This window comes from Chiloscyllium plagiosum, chromosome 1 (genome assembly GCF_004010195.1).
Source record: "Chiloscyllium plagiosum isolate BGI_BamShark_2017 chromosome 1, ASM401019v2, whole genome shotgun sequence".
Lineage (NCBI taxonomy): Eukaryota > Metazoa > Chordata > Chondrichthyes > Orectolobiformes > Hemiscylliidae > Chiloscyllium > Chiloscyllium plagiosum.
The window spans coordinates 8,559,625-8,581,480 of NC_057710.1; the positions used below are offsets into that span (position 1 = coordinate 8,559,625).

The following is a 21,856-nucleotide window of genomic DNA, read 5'->3' on the forward strand; positions in this document are numbered from 1 at the left end:
CACAATATTGAAGTGAACCAAACAGGTTAAAGAACGTCAAGTTTCTAAATAGGCAAAACATGGCCGAGTGGAATTTTCTATCTCGACTGAAGGCCACCAAGACTCATGGGTTTTCAAAAATCACAAAGTGATACAGAAAGCACATCCTGGGACTTGAGCATGATTTGGTTAAGAACAAAAAGCTCATCAAATATTATTTATTATTGTAATTACATCATGGGCACTCTGTGTTATATTCCCACCATTTCAATGAAAGTATATGTATGTGTATGAACACTAGACATTCTAATATAATTGTATTACCCAGAAAATTCTAAAATACACAAATGACTTGGTCTTAAGGTGGACTGGGGAAGCCAAGCTGCATTCACGTATTGAGTAAAGTTTGCTTGTGAGCATATTGCCATTAACTAAAATTTCATTGCTAACTCTTGGTGGCTGTTGTGGTATAGTGGTGTGTCCCTATCTCCAGGCCAGGAGGCCCAATTTCAAGTCCCACCACCTGTGGAGATGTGAATATTTCTCTTTTCTATGGGGATCAGTTCTCAAAGTATTACAATTGAGTAAAGGTAACTATCAAGACATGAGGGAGGAGCTGGAGTAAGTTAGCCAGTAATATTAAAGAAGATTGCAAGAGTTTTTCACATGTCTAAAAGGTCTGAGAGCGACGCAAGGGTGAATGTTGGACTGCTGCAAAATGAGGCTGGGCAAGCAGCAATGGGGAACAAAGAAATGGCAGAAGAACTGAACAGGTACTTTACATCAATTTTCACAGTGGAAGACACCAGCAGCAGACCAGAACTTCGTGACATTCAGGGTCAAAGATGAGAGTAGTGGCCATTACTAAGGGAGAAGGTGCTGGGGAAGCTGAAAGGTCTGAAGGTGGATAAATCACTGGGACCGGATGGACTACAGTCTGATGGAGATAGCTGAGGGGATTGTAGAGGCATTGGGGATGATCCTTTAGGAATCACTGAAGTAAACGTTAGTCCCAGAGGACTGGAAAATGGCTAATGTAACACTCCTGTTTAAGAAGGGAGGGAGGCAGAAAACAGGGAACTATAGGCAGTTTGCCTGACCTTGGTCATTGGTAAGATTTTAGAGTCCATTACTAAGGACGGGAATTGACAAGTACTTGGAAGGGCATGGTAAAATAGGTCGAAGATTGTGGTGCTGGAAAAGCACAGCAGTTCAGGCAGCATCCAAGGGGCAGGAGAATCGACATTTCAGGCATTATCCCTTCATCAGGAGTGTGAAATAGGGCTGAGTCAGCACAGCTTCAACAAGGGGAGGTCATGCCTGACAAATCTGTTAGAATTCTTTAAGGAAGTAATGGAACTAGATGAGCGCCAATGGATGTGATCTATTTGGATTTCCGAAAACCTTTCCTAAGGCACTGCAAAGGAGCTGTTAAATAAGAGTCCATGGTATTAGGGACAAGATACTGGCATGCATAGAGGATTGGCTGATTGTCATAAGATAAAAGGTGGGGATAAAGGGGACTTCTTCAGGACGGCAGCCAGTGACTAGTGGAGTTCCACGGGAACCAATGTCGGGACCACAACTATTCATATTACATATTAATGAGCTCAGTGAGGGAACTGAGGGCACTGTTGCTAAGTTTGCAGAAGACACAAAGACAAGTGCAGGGACAGATAGTGTTGAGGAAGCAGAGAGGCTGCAGAAGGACTTAGACAGGCTCGGAGAGTGGCAGATGGAACACAATGTGGAAAAGTGTGAGATTGTGCACTTTGTGGGGAAGGATAAAGACTTGACTGTTTTCTAAAGACTTTAGTAATCTGAAGCACAAAGGGATTTCGGAATCCTAGTTCAGGATTCTCTTAAAGTTAACATGCTGGTTCAGTTGGCAGTTGTGAAAGCAAATGCAACGCTAATATTTATTTCAAGAGGGCTAGAGTACAAGAGCAGAGCTGTACTCCCTTGGCTGCATAAGGTTCTGGTCAAACTGCATTTGGAATATTGTGAGCAGTTTTGGGACCCATATCTAAGGAAGGATGTGCTGGCTGGGAACACGATCCAGGGAAGGTTTACAAGAATGATCCCAAGGATAAGAAGTCAGTGCAGGCTGAAGGGCATGTTCCTTTGCTGTATTACATTGCATTGTTTTAAGGCTTATCATGTGAGGAATGGTTAAGAACTCTGGGTCTGCACTTGATGGAGTTTCGAAGGATGAAGGGGAAATCTCATTGAAACGTGCAGAATACTGAGAGGCCTGTGTAGAACAGAAATGGAGAAGATGTTTCCACTAGTCGAAGAGACTGGTACCTGAGGGCACAGCCTCAGAGTGAGGGGGTGGCCCTTTAGAACTGAGATGAGGAGGAATTTCTTCAGCCAGAGGGTGGGTGACTTTGTGGAACCAGTTGCTACTGAAGGCTGTGGGGGCAAAGTCATTGGGCATATTTAAGACAGAGATAGATTGGTTCTTGATTAGTAAGGTGATCAAAGGTTATGGGGAGAAGGCAGGTAAGTGGAGTTGAGAAACTATCAGCCATGATTGAATGGCGGAGCAGACTTGATGGGCTGAATGGTCCAATTCTGATTCTATATATAATGGTCTTTCAGGCTTTTGGAAAAGGCAGTAGTTTGGAACTAATAGCTTGTGCAGGCCGTCTGAATTGTAATAAGTCTGTATTTCTGAACTTATCTGGTTAACGCTTCCTACATACTTCTCCTCAGCCAAGTGCCTCGGGATATTTTCTCTTGTTCTTCTATTTAAGAGCCAGTTACTGTACCCACTAGATGAATTCGTTCTCATTTTTAAAACAGCAAGACTGAAATTTTGATTAATTGAGCCTTTTTAATTTTTTTTTCACATTGCAATAACCTTTTAGCGAGTTTTTTTTGTATGTGTTTGATAACTATACTTAATGTTTTAAAAAGAAAAGATTCCAGCCAATAATATACAGTAATGCGCAGCACTATTTGGTACGAGGGGCTTGAGTGTCTCTGCCAGTGGGGAGTGAAGAGGAAAGTTCCCAAAACGATCGCCCAGGGTGTTAGTCGCTTAGACCACCGATGCCACTGAGGTCACGGAGGTGATTTTGCTGCTGTCGTCTGCCCAGGGCTGGAGGTTCTGCAGGGCGTATAGTGAGGCATTGTGCAGGCACAGGGGGTCCTGCTGAATGGGCTGAGTCAGCGATTTCTGGAAGGCCTCTTGCTGGAGCTGGATCATCAGTCGATTTGCCTGCTGCCTCTCCGCTTCCCGTTCCTCAGCCGTCTGCCTCCTGATTGGAAAGATAACCAAAGAGAGAGAGAGAGAGAGAGAGAGGAAACAGGTCATTATGGGGGAAGAACTTTCTTATTCTCTTATGGAATCATAGAGTCATACAGCACAGGGACAGACCCTTCAGTCCAACCAGTCCATTCTGATCATAATCCAAGCTGAACTAGTCCCACCTGCCTGCTCCTGGCCCATATCCCTCCAAACCTTTCCTCTTCATGTACTTATCCAAATGTCTTTTAAAGGGTGGAATTATACCCACATCCACTACTTCCTCATGAACCATTCTGTCTGTAAAACATTTGCCCTCATCTCTTTTTAAAATCTCTCTCCTCTCACCTTAAAAAATGTGGAGGTGCTGGTGTTGAACCAGGGTGGACAAAGCTAAAAATCACACAACACCAGGTTATGGTCCAACAGGTTTATTTGGAAGTACAAGCTTGCAGAGTGCTGCTCCCTCGTCAGGTCCACTAGCTACCTGATGAAGGAGTGGCAATTCGAAAGCTAGTACTTCCAAATAAACTTGGTGGACTATAAGCTGGTGTTGTGTGATTTTTAATTTTAAAAATGTGACCCCTGGTCTTGAAATCCCTCATCCTAAGGAAAAAACACCTACCATTAACCATTTCTGTACCCCTCGCGATTTTATAAACTTCTATAAGGTCACCTCTCAACCTCCTCCTCCAATCCAGTCAAAAAAGTCCCAGGCTATCCAGCCTTCCTTTATAACCCAAAACTTCCATACCCAGTAACATCCTGGTAAATCTCTTCCGAGCGTTCTCCAGCTTAACAATATCATTGCTATAACAGTGTCACCAGAACTGGAAACAGCATTCTAGAAGAGGCCTTACCAATGTTTTGTACAACCTCAACATGACTTGCTAGCTCCTATACTCAAAGTACTGAGCAATGAAGGCAAGCATGCTAAGTACCTTCTTAACCAGCCTGACAAGCCTTTAAAATCAAAATCTGATGGTAATGGGTTGCTTCTTTTCCACGACCTCTGGCTCACACCAAAGTTGCATCATTCATTAAATGTCTATCCTATCTGTTCTATGTTTATTTGTCTCTTTGCATGAGTGTGTGTCTTGCATCTGCCTGGGCGCATGAATCAGCCTCTATCAGTGAATTAGAGACCTTTGAAACTGAAAGAATATGTTGGAAGAGAGAGACTTGTTGCTCAATCTTCTTATCAGGACAGAATGCAAGAATGCCAAATTTCCAACAATTTTGAAACAAGTTATAATGCAGGAGGAAAGGGTGCTGATTGGTCAATGCATCAAGATTTGTCAACCAATCAGCACCTTGTTCCCCTACAATATAAAGTATACACTAATGTTTGAAATTTGGCATTCTTGCATTCTATCCTGATGTGTGCAAGATGAAACTATTATGCACTGAAAATGTGTTGCTGGAAAAGCGCAGCAGGTCAGGCAGCATCCAAGGAGCAGGAGAATTGATGTTTCGGGCATGAGCCCTTCTTCAGGAAAGAAGAAGGGCTCATTCCCGAAACGTCGATTCTCCTGCTCCTTGGATGCTGCCTGACCTGCTGCACTTTTCCAGCAACACATTTTCAGCTCTGAACTCCAGCATCTGCAGTCCTCACTTTCTCCTAGAAAATATTCTGCAACCTGTTTCTATTTTTAGTCATACTTAAGTTTTATTATGTGATAAAGGGAGATTTTTGTTATGCAAAGATTTTAACATAAACAAAACTAAGATGGGCAAATGGAGGAAAGATGCATATCAGACACAATCAAATTCAAGGGCATAACTTAAAGGGCTGAATGGCTGTCATAGCTAAATGGTAGCACTCCCAGTGCTGAACAGAAAGATATAGGTCAAGACCCAGCCTAAAGTCTTGACATACAGCTAGTCAGATAGTCCCAAGGCAGGATAGATTGTGCTACACTGCAGGAAGTGCTGTCTTTCCAATATGATGTTAAATCTAGTCCCGATCTGCCATTTTTGCTGATTGTACAAAATATTACTTGTACAATGGGCCCAATGTTGTGGTAGATTATTTATCCTTCAACTAGATCCATTCCAAAATAGATTCCAAAACTCTGGAATTCCCTTCCTAACACCATTATTGGTTTACTTATATGCATGTGGACTGCAGCAGTACAAGACAAAATGGGCAATAAATACTGGCCCAGCCAGAAATGCTACATGCCATGAGTGAAAGCAAAGGTTGTCATCACCTTTGTGTGAATTGCTGCATGTAAATTGGCAGTTGCACTTTCTGAACTACACAATAAAGGTAGGTGTGAAGTCCTTGAGACATCTTGAGATTGTGAAAAGAGAGACTTGTTCAATCTTCTCATCAGGGCTGTAAAAATAGGGCTTTTATTCTATAGCTCTTCCTTGATCTTTCATGGGATATGGATGCTATTAGAGCAGCACAGTGGCTCAGTGGTTAGCACAGCTGCCTCAGAGCACCAGGCACCCGGGTTTAATTCCAGCCTTGGACGATTGTGTGGAATTTGCACATTCTCCCCGTGTCTGCGTGGGTTTCCTCCAGGTGCTCCGGTTTCTTCCCACAATCCAAAGATGTGCAGGTCAGGTGAATTGGCCATGCTAAACTGCCCATAGGGTCAGGTGCAATAGTCAGGGATAAATATCTGGTAGGGGAATGGGTCTGGTAGGGTTACTCTTCGGAGGGTCGGTGTGGACTTGTTGGGCTGAAATGCCTGTTTCCATACTGTAGGGAATTGAATCTAATCTAATGTAATGATTAGGTGGATTGGCTGTGCTAAATTGCCCATCATGTCCGGGGATGTGCAGGTTAAGTGGTTTGGCCATGGGAAATGCAAAGTTTTAGGTTAGGGGTGTGAGTCTGGGTGGAATACTCTTTGGAAGTTAGCGTGGACTCGATGGGCTGAATGGCCTGCTCCGACACTGTAGAAATTCTACGATTCTATACTATCCCTAATTTCCCTGGCAATAAATGGCAGGCTAGGCCATTTCAAAGCCAACCAAGTAGCTGTGGGTCTGGGGTTACATGAGGCCAGACCAAGTAAGGATGGTAGTTTTCCTTCCCTAAAGGATATTAGGGAACCAGATGGGTTTTCCTCACAGAATGAAGTGCGGACAAGAAGGAGGTCATTTGGCCAATCAGTCCTGCATGAGTTCTTCAAATGAGGAACAATATCTGGTGCAAGTTTTTTTTCACCAAGACCCTTCCCCATTTCCTTTCTCCAAATAATCATCCAAAGGCCCATTTTGAAGGCTTTAGTTTAGGATAATCAATGGTAGCTCCACAGTCACCATGCCTGAGACTAGCTTTATGTTCCAAAATATTAATTTAAGGCAAACTACAGCAGGACTTATACACCTAAGGGTAGGGCCTTCGGGAGTGTTGTTGAACAGAGAGACCTTGGAATGCAGGTTCATAGCTCCTTGAAAGTAGACTCGCAGGTAGATAGACTAGTGAAGAAGGTGTTTGATATGCTTACCTTTATTGGCCAGTGCATTGAGTACAGTAATTGGGAGGTATTGTTATGGCTGTACAAGACATTGGCCAGGTTACTTTTGGAAAACTGCATGCAATTCTGGTCTCCCTGCTCTACGAAAGTTGTTGTGAAACTTGAAAGGGTGCAGAAAAGATTAAAAAGGAGGTTGCTAGGGTTAGAGGGTTTGCGCTGTAGGAAGACGCTGAGTAGGCTGGGCTGTTTTCCCTGGAGTGTAGAAGGCTGAGGGGTGTCCTTATAGAGGTTTATAAAATCATGAGGGGCATGGATAGAGGTAAATAGCCAATGTCTTTTTCCCAGAGTAGGGGAGTCCAAAACTAGAGGGCATACCTTTATGTTGGGAGGTGAAAGATTTAAAAGGGACCAAAAGGGCAACTTTCTCATGCAGAGGATGGTGCGTGTATGGAATGAGTTGCCAGAGGAAGTGGTGGAGGCTGGAACAATTAAAGCATTTAAAAAGCATCTGGATAGGTATATGAATAGGAAGGTTTAGAGGGATTTGGGCCAATTTCTGGCAAATGGGATTAGATTAATTTAGGATATCTGGTCGGCATGGATGGGTTGTACTGAAGGTCTGTTTCTGTACATCTCTATGACTCTATGACTCTAAACTACTACAGTTCGGTGTCCAGGGCTATGAGTCTGAGCCCCTGGATTATTAGAGGCGATAGGCAAGACTTAGGAGATATAGAATGGGGTAGCAAAATGCAAGGGATGGGGACAATTGAAATGTGGAGCTGGTTTAAGGAACAGATATTGCATGTTCTTGATAGGTATGTCCCTGTCAGGCAGGGAGGAAGTGATAAGCTAAGGGAACCGTGGTTTACTAAAGAAATTATATCACTTGTTAAGCGGAAGAGGGAGGCTTATATGACGCTGAGGCGAGATGGTTCAGATCAGGTGATGGAGGAATTACAGATTAGCTAAGAAGGATTTAGAGAGAGTTAAGAAGAGGAAGGAGGGGACATTGAGGGTCTTTAGCAGGTAGAATAAAGGAGAATCCTAAAGCTTTCGAGAGGTATGTGAGGAATAAAAGAATGACTAGGGTAGGAATAGGGCCAATCAAAGTCAGAAGTGGGAAGTTGTGTGTGGACTCTGTGGATATCAGAGAGGTGCTAAACAAATATTTCTCATCTGTTCCACTCAAGAAAGGAGTATACTGTAGAGGAGAAGACTGAGATATAGGCTATTAGACTTGAAAGGGTTGAGGAGAAAGTGAGGTCTGCAGATGCTGGAGATCAAAGTTGAAACTTTATTGCTGGAACAGCACAGCAGGTCAGGCAGCATCCAGGGAACAGGAGATTCGACGTTTCGGGCACAGGCCCTTCTTCAGGAATGTTGAGGTTGAAAGGGTTGAGGTTAGTAAGTAGGAGGTGTTATCAATTCTAGAAAGCATGAAAGTAAACAGGTTTTAAGAAGATTTGTAACTCAGGTTGAGGTTTTGGATGTAGGTTTGCTCGCTGAGCTGCAAGGTTCATTTCAAGATGTTTCGTTACCTTACTAGTAACATCTTCAGTGGGCCTCAGGCGAAGCAATGCTGCGAATTCGTGCTTTCTATTTACATGTTTGGGTTTCTTTGGGTTGGTGATGTCATTTCCTGTGGTGATGTTATTTCCTGTGGTGAATTCACTTCCTGTTCCTTTTCTCAGGGGGTGGTAGATGGGGTCTAACTCGATGTGTTAGTTGGTAGAGTTCTAGTTGGAATGCCATGCTTCTAGGAATTCTAGACAAGTCTCCTAAGCCAGATGGGATTTATCCAAGGATTCCCTGGGAAGCTAGTGAGGAGATGGCAGAGCCTTTGGCCTTAATCTTTGAGTCGTCATTGTCTACAGGTTCAGTACCAGAGGACTGGAGGATTGCAAATGTTGTACCCTTGTACAAGAAGGGCAATAGAGATGACCCAGTGAGCCTTATGTCTGTTGTAGGAAAAGCTTTGGAAAGGATTATAAGAGATAAGATTTATAATCATCTAGCAAGCAACAATTTGATTTCAGATAGTCAACTTGGTTTCATCAAGGCCAGGTCATATCTCACAAACCTCACTGAGTTTTTTTGAGAAGGTGACCAAGCATGTAGATGAGGGTAGGGCATGGTACACATGGACTTCAGTAAAGGTAAAGTTTCACGTGGTAGGCTGTAGGAGAAAATGTGGAGGCATGGGATTGAGGGTGATTTAGCAGTTTGGATTAGGAACTGGCTTTCTGTAAGAAAGCAACAAGTGGTGGTTGATGGTAAATACTCAGCCTGGAGTCCGGTTACTAGTGGTATGCCACAAGGATCTGTTTTGGGGCCACTGCTGTTTGTCATTTTTATAAATAACTTGGACGCAGGCATAGGTGGTTGGGTTAGTAAGTTTGCAGATGACACTAAGGTCGGTAGAGTAGTGGACAGTGTGGAAGAATTTTGCAGGTTGCAGGGGGACTTAGATAAACTGCAGAATTGGGCTGAGACGTGGCAAATGGAGTTCAATGCAGCTAAATGTGAGGTGATTCACTTTGGGAAAATAACAGGAAGGCAGAGTACTGGGTCAATAAAAGATTCTTGGCAATGTGGGTGTGCAGAGGGATCTTGGTGTCCATGTACATAGATCCCTGAAAGTTGCCACCCACGTTGATAGTGCTGTTAAGAAGGCATACGATGTGTTAGGCTTTATCGGTAGAGGGATTGAGTTCTGGAGCCGTGATGTCATGCTGCAACTATACAAAACGCTAGTGCGGCATCACTTGAAATATTGTGTACAGTTCTAGTCACCCCATTACAGGAATGATGTGGAAGCATTGGAAAAGGTGCAGAGGAGATTTACCAGGATGTTGCCTGGTGTGGAGGGAAGGTCTTATCAGCAGAGGCTGAGGGACTTGGATCTGTTCTCATTGGAGAGAAGAAGGCTAAGAGGCAATTAATAGAGACATACAAGATGATCAGAGGATTAGATTGGGTGGACAGTGACAGTCTTTTTCCTCGGATGATAACATCATCTTGTGTGAGGGGGCGTAGTTGCAAATTGAGGGATGATAGATTAAAGCCTGATGTCAAAGGCAGATTCTTTACTCAGAGAGTGGTAAGGGCATGGAATGCCCTGCCTGCTAATGTAGTTATCTCTGCCACATTAGGGAGATTTAAACAATCCTTGGATAAGCACATGGATGATGATGGAACAGTGTAGGGGGGATGGGCTTAGATTAGTCACATGTTGGTGCAACATCAAAGGCTTAAGAGCCTGTTCTGCACTGTATTGTTCTATGTTCTATGTTTAGAGACATTAACCACTACACCACACCCTCCTTCCTTTCCTATAAATGGGACCTGTACAAGCTGAATCATTACATCTTAACAGGACTGGAACTGATGTCCAGGGAGAGGGAGATATCTGGTCAGGTCCACGCACCCCCTCCAGTCCTGGCACCTTACCCTGCCACTGCAGGAATTGTAAAACCTGCGCCCACATCTCCTCCCTCACCTCCATCCAAGGCCCTAAAGGACCTTCCACATCCATCAATGTTTTACCCGCACATCCACCAATATCATTTATTGTATCCGTTGCTCCCGAAGCGCTCTCCTCTACATTGGGGAGACTGGACGCATCCTAGCAGAGCACTTTAGGGAACATCTCTGGGACACCCGCATCAATCAACCACACCTCCCTGTGACCCAACATTTCAACTCCCCCTCCCTCTCTGCCGAGGACATGGAGGTCCTGGGCCTCCTTCACCGCCGCTCCCTCACCACCAGACGCCTGGAGGAAGAACGCCTCATCTTCTGCCTCGGAACACTTCGACCCCAGGGCATCATTGTGGACTTCAACAGTTTCCTCATTTCTCCTTCCCCCACCTCACCCCAATTCCAAACTTCCAGCTCAACACTGTCCCCATGACTTGTCCCATCTGCCTATCTTCTTTTCCACCTATCCACTCCACCCTCATCCCTGACCTATCACCTTCATCCCCTCCCCCACTCACCTATTGTACTCTATGCTACTTTCTCCCCACCTCCACCCTCCTCTCACTTATCTCTCCACCCTTCAGGCTCTCTGCCTGTATTCCTGATGAAGGGCTTTTGCCTGAAACGTCGATTTTACTGCTCCTCGGATGCTGCCTGAACTGCTGTGCTTTTCCAGCACCACTCTAATCTAGAATCTAGTTTCCAGCATCTGCAGTCCTTGTTTTTACCTAGAGGGAGATTTAACTATGTGAGTGGAGTGGATTTAAACTGGCTTGTTAGTATGGGCCAGACACCTTAGAGCTTAAATTGGGAGCGAGTAAAGCTGGTGAAAAGAAGCTAAAGAGCAACAGGAAGTAAAATTAGAAGGCAAGTGAAATGAAGGTAAGCTCCTATATCTCATGGTTTTACGAGCCCCAGTTATTTGGACACGGTGTGATATTTTGTTAACAGAATTTCTCTTGCAGCTACTGGACAGAGTAGGTTGTGTCAATTGTAGATCTTCCAGTTCTAAAACCACACCTGAGATTCAGGATAAATGTGTTCAGCCGCAATCTGCAGACTAACAAAGTCTGCATGGGGAAATGCCTATACACACTGCTCAGCAGGAAGGTGCTTCAGTGTTGTGAGCATTGAGGTTGTCCCTCACAGAGAAAGACCTCAGAAATCTAAAGCACAAGGGGACTCAGGAGACCTAGTTCTTAGGGTTAACCATGCAGGTTCAGTTGCAGTTAGGAAGACAAATGCAAAGTTACATTCATTTTGAGAGGACTAGATTAGAAGAGCAGAGATGTAGTGCTGAGGCTGTATAAAGCTCTGGTCGTTTGGAATATTGTGAGCAGTTTTGGGTCGGGTATCTAAGGAAGGATGTGTTGGCATTGGAAGGGATCCAGAGGTCGTTTACGAAAAACATCCAGACGACGAAGGGCTTGTCATCTGGGGAGTGGTTGAGGACTCTGGATCTGTAGTCGATGGAGTTTTAGAAGGATGAGGGGGGATCTGATTGAATCTTACAGAACACTGAGAGGCCTGGATAGAGTGCATGAGGAGAAAATGTTTCCACTGGTAGGAGAGACTAGGAGCTGAGGGCACAACTTCAGAGTGAAGGGAAAACCCTTTTGAACCAAGATAAGGGGAAATTTCTTCAACCAGAGTGTGATGAATCTGTGGAACTCATTGCCACAGAAGGCTATGCAGGCAAGTCAGGGTATTTAAGACAGAGACAGATTCTTAATTAGTCGGGGGATCAAGAGTTACAGGGAAAAGGCTGAAGAATGGGGTTAAGAAACATATCAGCCATGATTGAATGGTGTAGCAGATTTGATAAGCCTAATACTGCTCCTGTACCTTATGGGTCTTCTGGCCTTATTTAGGATTGAAGGAACATATTTTAAGATGGTAAAGGCGGTGAGATAATCACAGAGAGCACAAGAAGTATGGTTAGAGTGTTTATGATGAAGCTACTCCTTTGACAAGATTATGTTGTCCTTGTATTTTGTTCTGAAAATGTGTTGCTGGAAAAGCACAGCAGGTCAGGCAGCATCCAAGGAGCAGGAGAATCGACGTTTCGGGCATGGGCCTGAAGAAGGGCTCATGCCCGAAACGTCGATTCTCCTGCTCCTTGGATGCTGCCCGACCTGCTGTGCGTTTCCAGCAACACATTTTCAGCTCTGATCTCCAGCATCTGCAGTCCTCACTTTCTCCTTGTATTTTTTGCAGAGAGGTTGTAAAAGACACAGGTTTCGAAAAGTCTACGTTGAAAGGTTTTAGGGCCAGTTTGATTATAGATAACAGATACTGCCTCAGGAAACAGGCTTTCAGGTTTTTGGAAAAACATATTCGTACATTTGAAAGGCGAATGGCCAGTTCTCTCAGCTCAGCTTTACTCGGTTTGGTTTGGCTTTTAGCAGTAGTGTTTTGAAGCTGCCGGACCCAAAGAAACAGATCCAGGCTGGTCCTCTCTCTCTGATTTCTCTCTTGTAAGACCCTGCGTTTGAATTTATCTTTTGTGCCAAGAGGTGTTTATGGGGATTGTTGCAAGTATTGGGAACAGCATCATTAATTTGGGATAATCTGTTGGGTTTTCTGATTGGTTAAGTTATTCTGCATTCTGCTCTCTTTCGTTTGTGTTTCATTTGGCAATCTTGTAAATAAATTCTGTTTTGTTTATAACTTAGTGGTTTGACCAGCTGCATCCCTCCTGGAATATCCACCTTACACCTGCTTAAAACAACTTGCAAAGTTAGGGTCTGGGCTACTTTCTTGAAATGTTTTGAGGGGTCTGGCCTGATCCATAACATATTCAACATGTTGAGCCTTATCTACCATTTCATGCAGACACAAGTACACAACTGCACTCTGCCACGCTTCAGGTATCTCTCCCCCCACCTGTCCACTCCCATGCCACCATAACTCCAATCCCAATATCTACTCATTCCCTGAGAGACTAGAACTCCATGAATCTCAGCCTGAACTTTCTTCCACAATTCTCTGAGTTATTGAATTTCCAAGATTCACAACCCGATGCATGAAGAAGTTTTTCCTCATCTCAGCTCAAAATGATGCAAAGAGTGCTTGAAAATTAGAGATGAGTGAGAGGCCGAGAAGTGGAATAATACAGAGAACTTGGGTTTGGTGGTGGGGGGGGAGGTGTGTGCGGGGGGCTTAGGAGGAGAGGATTTGAGTGATAAGGTCAGCCAGAGTTTTGAAACAGAGGTGAGAAGTTTTAAAATCGAGATGCTGGTGCACTTCATGTGCATTGCAATTCTCCACTCGGGCACTTCCATTTGTTAAGTGTGGAAGCATGTTTGCTGCCTGTATGCACTGCGTTGAGAAGTGTGTGGGGAATCTAGCATAGCGTTGAGTGGTGTCATTTGGTGACAAAACATGCCCTCTGCAGCAATCGGCAAGAGAAAGGTGGTTCAATGGTGGGAAGTGACTGCAGCAAGATTGGCAAAGGAGATGATTATGAAATGAGGCAGCCCCAGACTGTGGCCACATGGCCCATTGTGCCAGGTCTTTAAAAGTTGCATTAAGTTAATGTAACTCGTAGAGCCGTGGAATTGTACAGCATGAAACAGACCCTTCAGCCCACCCGTCCGTGTCAACCCGATATCCTAAATTAATCTCGTTCCATTTGCCAGCATTTGGCCCATATTCCTCTCAACCCATCCTATTCATATACCCATCCAGATGCCTTGTAATTGTACCACTTCCTTTGGCAGGTCATTGCATACATGCACCACCCTCTGTGTGATAAAAGTTGCCCCTTAGGTCCCTTTTAAATCTTTCTCCTCTCACCTTAAAGTTGTCCCCTCTAGTTTTGGACTCACCTACCCTGGGAAAAGATCTTGGTTATTCACGCTATCCATGCCCCTCATGATTTTATAAACCTCTCCAAGGGCACCCATCAGCCCCCTCCAATAGAAAACAACCCCAGCCTATTCAGCCTCTTCCTATAGCTCACACCCTCCAATCTTGTCAACATTGTTGTAAATCTTTTCTGAGCCCTCACAACATCTTTTCTATACCACGGAGAACTCACCTGCTCTTTCCTTAATAACCCTGCAAATCCTTTCTCCTCCATCTATTAATCTAGTTCCATGTGAAGAGCTTAGTTTGAAACTGCCTCAATTTCCTCTGTCAGGCAGCTTGTTGCAGATTGTAACACCTCACTGTGTTTAATAGAGAGAAGAAAAATCATATCCTGTCTTGGTTTTTTTTGCCAATTATCATTAAATCTGTGTCCTTAGGTTACCAACTCTCTTGGTTCCAGTTTCTCCTTTGGTGAAGTGCCTCATAATTTGGAATGCCACTATAAAATCTCCTCCTTTTCTGTTTCAAGAAGCTGGAGGTCAAGGGTAAAAGCTGTGACAGCCTTCACTTATGAGTTAACAGGCTTGGATCTTAAATCAGAAGAGATACGTTTATATTGGATCTTGAAATGTTAACCACTTCTCTCTCTCTGCAGATAGTACCAAATCTGCTGGGATTTTCAAACACTTTCTGTTTTTCTTGTTTCTGAACAGAGCCTGAATATGGGAGTGTACTGGAAGTACTCAATGTCTTTTAGTTACTCTTACATTCTTGGGAAGTTACTCTATTCATACTTCCCACAAACGCGGCATGTTTGAACACATTGGCTGTAGCTTGCAGCAAAAAAATGAGCTACAATTAACCTCACAAATTCAGGTAATTGTTCTTTCCTCAGGGATGGTATCAGATTCTTCTGTCAGTGACAGGCAATTAGGCTGGTGAACTCACCTGTTCTTTCCTTATAACCCTGCAAATCCTTTCTCCTCTGCAGAGGGAGAGAGGGGCACACAAACACACACAGTGTTGTACAAATAGCTACTGTAGGCAAAATGACAAGTGAGCACCCTGTTGTTTGACAGCGGTGAGTTCACAAACTTCAGATCAAAAGTGCCGTTCTCAAGGCCAGCAGGTGTTGGTAATGGTTTTGCTAAATCACCTACAGTTCCTCCAGACTCACAACTTCCTTTATTCGTCCCATTAGCACCCACCCTTCTTGCCTCACACCAAGACCTCTTTGGTCATTTAATTTTGTGTCCAGTGACCCTTCTTCAGAACATCTTAAAGCTCATCTCAAACTATCCATCCTGCCCACAGGAAAATGCCATATCTGAGTTCAGACTTGTGATCTCTGGGCTCATCAGTCATTTTAATCACCACGGACAGCCTTTCTGCTGTGACGATTATCCAGGTCCAAATTAATATTTCAGTTCAAGGCTTTTTCTAGTTCTAAAGAAAAGTTTCTTGATCTGAAGCATTAACAATATTTCTCTCTGTATGGAGTCTGCTGAACATTTCCAGACTTTTCTGTTTTATTTCAGACTTCCAGCATCTAAAAGACTTTAATTTTGTATGGAGCCAAGGTTGCTGGATATAGCTAAGAAAGTGATCAGCTGTAATGAGGTCATAAATAACAGGAGCAGGAGGAGGCTGCAATCACTGGAGGTTAATTCCCCATCCAACTCAGTTCATGACTGATCTTAAATTTTGACTCCTGTTGTAGAGTTAGAGAGTCATACAGGACGGAAACGGACCCTACAGTCCAACAAGTCCATGCCCACCATGTTCCATATCCCTCCAACCTTTCCTATTCATCTACTTATCCAAATGTCTTTTAAGTGTTGTAACTATACCTGCATCCATCACTTCCTCTGACAGTTCATTCAAAATATACAAACCACCCTCTGTGGAAAAAGGTTGCCCCTCGTGTCCTTTTTAAAACTTTCCCCTCTGCTCTTAAAAATATGCCCTCAGCTTTGAACTCCCTCATCCTAGAGAAAAGACCCTTGCTATTTATCTTATCTATGCCCCTCACAATTTTATAAACCTCTATAAGGTCACCTGCTGCCAGCCTCCTACACCTCTGTGGAAAAAGTCCCATCCTGTCCAACCTATAATTGAAACCCTCCATTCCCAGTAACATTCTGGTAAATCTTTTCTGAACCCTCTCCAATTTAATAATAATCTTCCTATAGCAGGGTGGCCATGGCTTCACGCAATGCTGCAGACGAGGCCTCGCCTGTATAACCTTACATGACCTCTCAACTCCTTTACTCAAGGGCCTGAGCAATGGAGACAAGCATGTCTCATGCCTTCGTAACTCGTCTGATCCCCAAATCATTTGACAGTGGGTGCTGCAAGATCCATCCATCTCTGTTTTGAGTTTGCTCAACAACTGAGCAACTTGAAGGCCATAAAACAGAAGAGCAAAAGTAGGCCATTCAGCCCATTGAGTCTGTTCCACCATTCAATGGAATCACGGCTGAACTGATCATCTTCAATGCCATTTTCCTGTCTTTTCCCGTCACCCCATGATTCCCTTACTGAGTAAAAATCTGTCTATCTCAGCATTGAATGTACTTAACGGCCCAGTCTCTACAGCCCTTTGTGGTAAAGAATTCCACAGATCCTCTTACCTTCTGGAGGAAGAAATTCCTCCTCATCTCTGTCTTAAATTCACATTCCCACCTCATTCTGAGATTATGCCCTCTGGTCCTACACTCTCGCACAAGGGGAAACAATCTTATCTCATTTACCCTGTCAAGCCCCCTTAGAAGCTTGATTGTTTCAATAAGGTCACCTCTCATTCTTCTATATCCCAATGAGTACAGGCCTACACTCTCCTCACATGATAGCCCTTCCATACCTAATACCAGCTGAGTGAACCTTTTCTGGACTGCCCCCAATGCTAGTATATTTTTCGTTACATAGAGGACCCAAAACTGTTCACAGTATTCCAGCTGTGGTCTCACCAGTACCTTCTATAGTTTCGGCGCAACGTCTCCACTTTTGTAAAACAAAGAACTGCGAATGCAGGAAATATGAAACAAAAAACAAAAACGCTGGAAAAACCCAAGAAATCTGGCAGAATCTGTGGAGAGAGAAACAGAGTGAACGTTTTGGGTCCAGCGACCCTTCTTCAGAGCTGAAAGGATCTGTGAAAAGGTCAGCATTTATGACAGGGGTGGGAGGAGTGGAATTGAGGGGGTAGAAGAGGCAAGGAGGAGGAAGAGTGAAACAAATAGGTAGAGATGGTGCCCAGAGGGAGAGAAAATAGGGAAGATGACAAAGGGATAGTAAGACAGGGAGTGAGTGAGCGCTGAATTGGTTGATAGCATCATGGAGGCATACAGCATGGAAGCAGTGATCACAGGAACTGTGAATTGTTGAAAATCTATTCCCTTTGAAATATAGGCCAGCATTCCACCTGCCTTCCCTATTACCCAATGAACTTAGATACAAGCTCCATCTGAGTGAAGAAATTTCTCCTCACTTCAGTTCCCTTATCCTGAACTGGTGACCCCATTGTTCGAGGTCCTCCAGCCAGCAGGGGGAGTCAGTCTCTCAGTGCCCACTCTGTCAGGCTCTCTCAGAACCTTTATGTGTTTTAATGAGACACGTTGAGTGGTGAAACAGGCTCAAGCGACTGGCCTGTGACTTGTAGGGGCTGGCGTTACCTCCACTTGGTCCTTCTGTTCTGGAACCAAGTCTTGACTTGGGCGTCGGTCATCTTGAGGGCCTTGGCCAGAGTGGCCCTCTCGGCTGAGGCCAGGTACTTCTGCCGGTGGAAGCGTTTCTCCAGCTCACAGATCTGCAGGCGGCTGAACGAGGTCCGCGGCTTCTTCCGCTTCGGAGGGGTGCGGTTCTGGTACGGGTGCCCGATCCTCCTGGCCATGGTGAAGGGTGACAGGGCAGCTGGTGGGAGCAGAGGAGGGGGGCAAGAAGTCAACGGTAAGCTGGCAGGAGGAAACAAAAACACACACCGTCGCAACAAAGGGAAAGGGGAGGATGGATTTCCAGGGAGATTTGTTTTGTGTGGCACATAGTACTGAGGGTGGACAAGGTCAGAAGTCACATGACACCATGTTATAGTCCAACAGGTTTGTTTGTTTGAAATTACAACCTTTCAGAACTCTGCTCCTTCAGGTGTAATGGAGGGAAGCAGACAGGCACAGAATTTATAGGTGGAGAGATCAAGATTGTACAAATGTCGATAGGTTGAATAACAAGTCTCTCGACATTCCACTCACACCATTTGTACGATCTTCTGATCTCTCTGCCTATAAATTATGTGCCTGTGCACTTCCTTCCACTTCACCTGATGAAGGAACAGCGCTCTGAAAGCTTGTGAGTTCAAATAAACCTGTTGGACTATAACCTGGTCTCGTGTGACTTATGACTTTGTACAAAATGTGACAATGGATGGAAAAAGAATCCTGTTGCTGCAATTTTTCCTCTTGCACTCATCAGGACATCAACACAAGAATGCCAAATTTCAACCAATCATAAACAATTTACACAACGAGTGCAAACGGTCCTAATTGGTCTGCAAATTGATTCTGATTGACCGAGGAGTTGCAATGTTGGTGATGTACGAGTTCAACCGTGTTCTTATCACAAACACGAGGGGCCATATGTCCTACAGCTGTTCTGAAAGCTTATGTCTTTCCGGGACATGAGTTTGTCTCCCGGCTCTCAGCTCATGACAGATCATGTACTCACGGTTGTTATAGTTCTTTTTTATTATTAGTCCAGCTACAAAACTTTCAGTTTGTTGTCATTTTTCTCTCCAAGCTTTCATAACTATTGCTGGGCTAACAAGAGGTTGGGTCAAGCTGGGCTCACTATCAATCCCCTGCCTGATCAGACTTGCTTTCACAGGCGAGTCCAGGCTGTGACTGTTGTACAGCCAAACATGTTCCTCTTCAAACCTGGCCTCAGGTGAAACAATGCGCAGCAGTCCGCAAGCACGACTGGCCTCAACTTTAATACTTGCCTGTCCTGTTAATCCCGACAAACATAGTCTAGCACTTAGGATCTTCCTCATCTGTGTGTCCTCCTGACTTTGCAAAAATAAAACCTTTAAAAACTTGTTTCTCTGAAATTAAAAATCACACAACACCAGGTTATATATAGTCCAACAAGTTTATTTGGAAGCACTAGTTTTCGGAGTGCTCCTCCTTCATCAGGTGGTTGTATATTCCAGTATACTCCACAATCACCTGATGAAGGAGTGGCGCTCCAAAAGCTAGTGCTTCCAAATAAACTTGTTGGACTATAACCTGGTGTTGTGTGATTTTTAACTTTGTACACCCCAGACCAACACTGGCACCTCCAAATCATGACTATTTCTCTGACATTGTTTTATTTCTCGCCAAGACTCCTCTACTTGCTGTAAGTTCTCCTGCTTGTTTTCAAATCCCTCTGTGGTGTCATCCCTCCCCATCTCTACAAGCTCCTCCAGCCTGATGACCCCCCCCCGATATCTCAATGCACATCTTCTTGTGCTTTCATTGGGTTCGGCCCTGCACTCTTGAACTTGTTCCCTGAATTTCTCTCCCTTTCCACCATCAACACACTTGGTTATCTCTTCATGTGGCTTAGTATCAAGTTTTATTTGATAGCTTTCCAATGAAGTGCCTTGGGATGTTTTCCTGCATTAAAGACACCTTATAAGTTGTTCAACCTGGGAGGTCAAACACAATGGTTTCCTGCGTTGCCTAGTGGTTAATTATGTAGTTGGAGCCCCATTTTGCACATTTATATGAGGACCCTGCTAGAATCAGTCAGACTTTTTTTTTCAAGATTAGAGTGGTGCTGGAAAAATACAGCAGGTCAGGCAGCGTCCAAGGAGCAGGAAAATCGACGTTTCAGGAGGAGCCCTTCATCATGCCCTTCACCTGTTAGAGTGGTGCTGGAAAAGCACAGCAGGTGAAGGGCATGATGAAGGGCTCCTCCTGAAATGTTGATTTTCCTGCTCCTTGGATGCTGCCTGACCTGCTGTACTTTTCCAGCACCACTCTAACCTTGATTCTAATCTCCAGCATCTGCAGTCCTCACGTTCGTCCAGACCTTTTCTTTTTCAACTTCACAGAAAAGTAAGTTAAAATGAAACACTGGGGATAGGAAGCAAGACCTTGGCAGAAAGGTTGCCTGGCAGACTTTAACTGCTTAACCTGACCTCCCACAGCCTGTGGTATGACAGGCAGACAGGATATAATCACCTCTGCACATTATATCTGTAAAGGTTCCCTCCCAGTTAAAAGTGGAAGTGCTGTCATACACAGAACAGAGGCACAACAGCACCTTCGTTAGGAGGAAGGTATAATTACATGGTGACATGTTTACATAGGCACGTCATATTGTAAGTCTGGAGGTAGGGAAAAGACTAACATGAAAATGTGACAGAAATTTGACAGAGTAAAGTTTTGTTAAATGATTTTTAATATACATATTTAAGTATAAATACAAATTATGACTGTTTGTAGCTACACCTACCAAGAAATCTGTGTGTTATATCCTCCCAAATTCACAGTAGTTTATCTGCAACCACTACTTAACCACATTCGGACCCATCTCTCTATTCACCGCTACTTTGCCTCTTAGAAGTATATGGTACATGTATGTATAGAATATGTATATTAAATGTATACACACATTTTCCAAGTTTCTACACAATAGACTGAAAAGCAAGAAAAAAGCAAATATTGTAACATCACACTTTCCATGCTGTCTTAAGGCTGTCCTCGGCAAGTTAAGTACTCTTGAAATGTATTGGCAATTGTATGATAGGAAACTCCGACTGCCATTTTGAGCACAGCAAGTTTCCGCAAGCAGCATTGTGATAACAACCAGAGAACCTGCTTTAGAAATGTTGTTTGTGGAGCAAATAATCAGCAGGGGTTGGTGGGGGGTGGGGGGGGGTGGGGGGGGGGGGGAGGTGGGGTAGTGGTGGAAGCACAGAGGGGGTGTTCTGCTCTTCTTTAAATAGTAGCTATGGGTGTTTTCACTTTCAACGGACAGGATGGATAGTATATCTTCAACAGTGCAACGCTCCCTCAATACTGGGCTTGGGGTCTCAACCCAGAATATCAGTTTAGGTCTCTGGCCTGGGGTTGACTCCAATATCTGTAAAACACTTTGAGATATTCTGAAGTCATGAAACATTCAGTCCCTCCACCACCAATGCTCAGTAAGAGCAGTGTGTCCACCATCTGCAAGATGCACTGCAACAACTCACCAATGCTGCTCAGACAGCACTTTCCAAACCTGTCACCTCCGGCAACTCGAAGGACAAGGGTAGCAGGTACATGGGAACACATGCAAATCCCCCTCCATGCCATATCGCCATTCCTTTGCTGTCGCTGGGTCTGCTCACCCTGCTCTTGGAAGAATATTATTAAATTGGAGAGGGCGCAGATAAGATTTACCAGGATGTTGCTGGGAATGGAGGATTTGGTTTATAAGGAGAGGCTGGATAGGCTGGGACTTTATTCACTGGAGCCTAAGAAGTTAAGGGATGACCTTATAGAGGTTTATAAAATCATGAAGGGCATGGAAAACATGAATGGTCAAAGGTCTTTTCCCCAAGGTTAGAACATTCACAACTGTAGGGCATAAGTTTAATGTGAGAGGGGAAAGATTTAAAAGGGACCTAAGGGGCAACGTTTTCACATAGAGGGTGGTTCGTATGTGGAATGAACTGCCAGAGGAAGTGGTAGATGCAATACAATTATAACACTTGGACAGGTACATGAATAGTCTCAGCCTCACCAGCTTGTTGAGGGAGGGCGCTTTGTCTCAGTATGAAGAGGGGCTTGCAGGTATCCCTCACTTTTAGTTCTGGAATTATTGCAGGAAGTATGTGCTGTTCTCCTGAAACACAAAAGCGTGG

At 44.2% G+C, this 21,856-nt stretch overlaps 1 protein-coding gene across 2 annotated transcripts in view; it reads right to left on the reverse strand.

Moving 5' to 3' along the window:
- Nucleotides 1-2,840: 2,840 nt before the first annotated feature.
- The window catches only part of tlx2 (T cell leukemia homeobox 2), a 78,692-nt gene continuing 59,676 nt past the window's right edge, over nucleotides 2,841-21,856 (reverse strand). For both annotated transcript variants that reach the window (XM_043693369.1, XM_043693278.1), the window contains 2 exons: nucleotides 17,640-17,877; nucleotides 2,841-3,245 (listed from right to left, as the gene is read on the reverse strand). In XM_043693369.1, coding sequence (XP_043549304.1) covers nucleotides 3,026-3,245; nucleotides 17,640-17,877 — 458 coding nt within the window. In that variant the 3' untranslated portion in view covers nucleotides 2,841-3,025. The remainder of the gene's footprint in view (nucleotides 3,246-17,639; nucleotides 17,878-21,856) is intronic.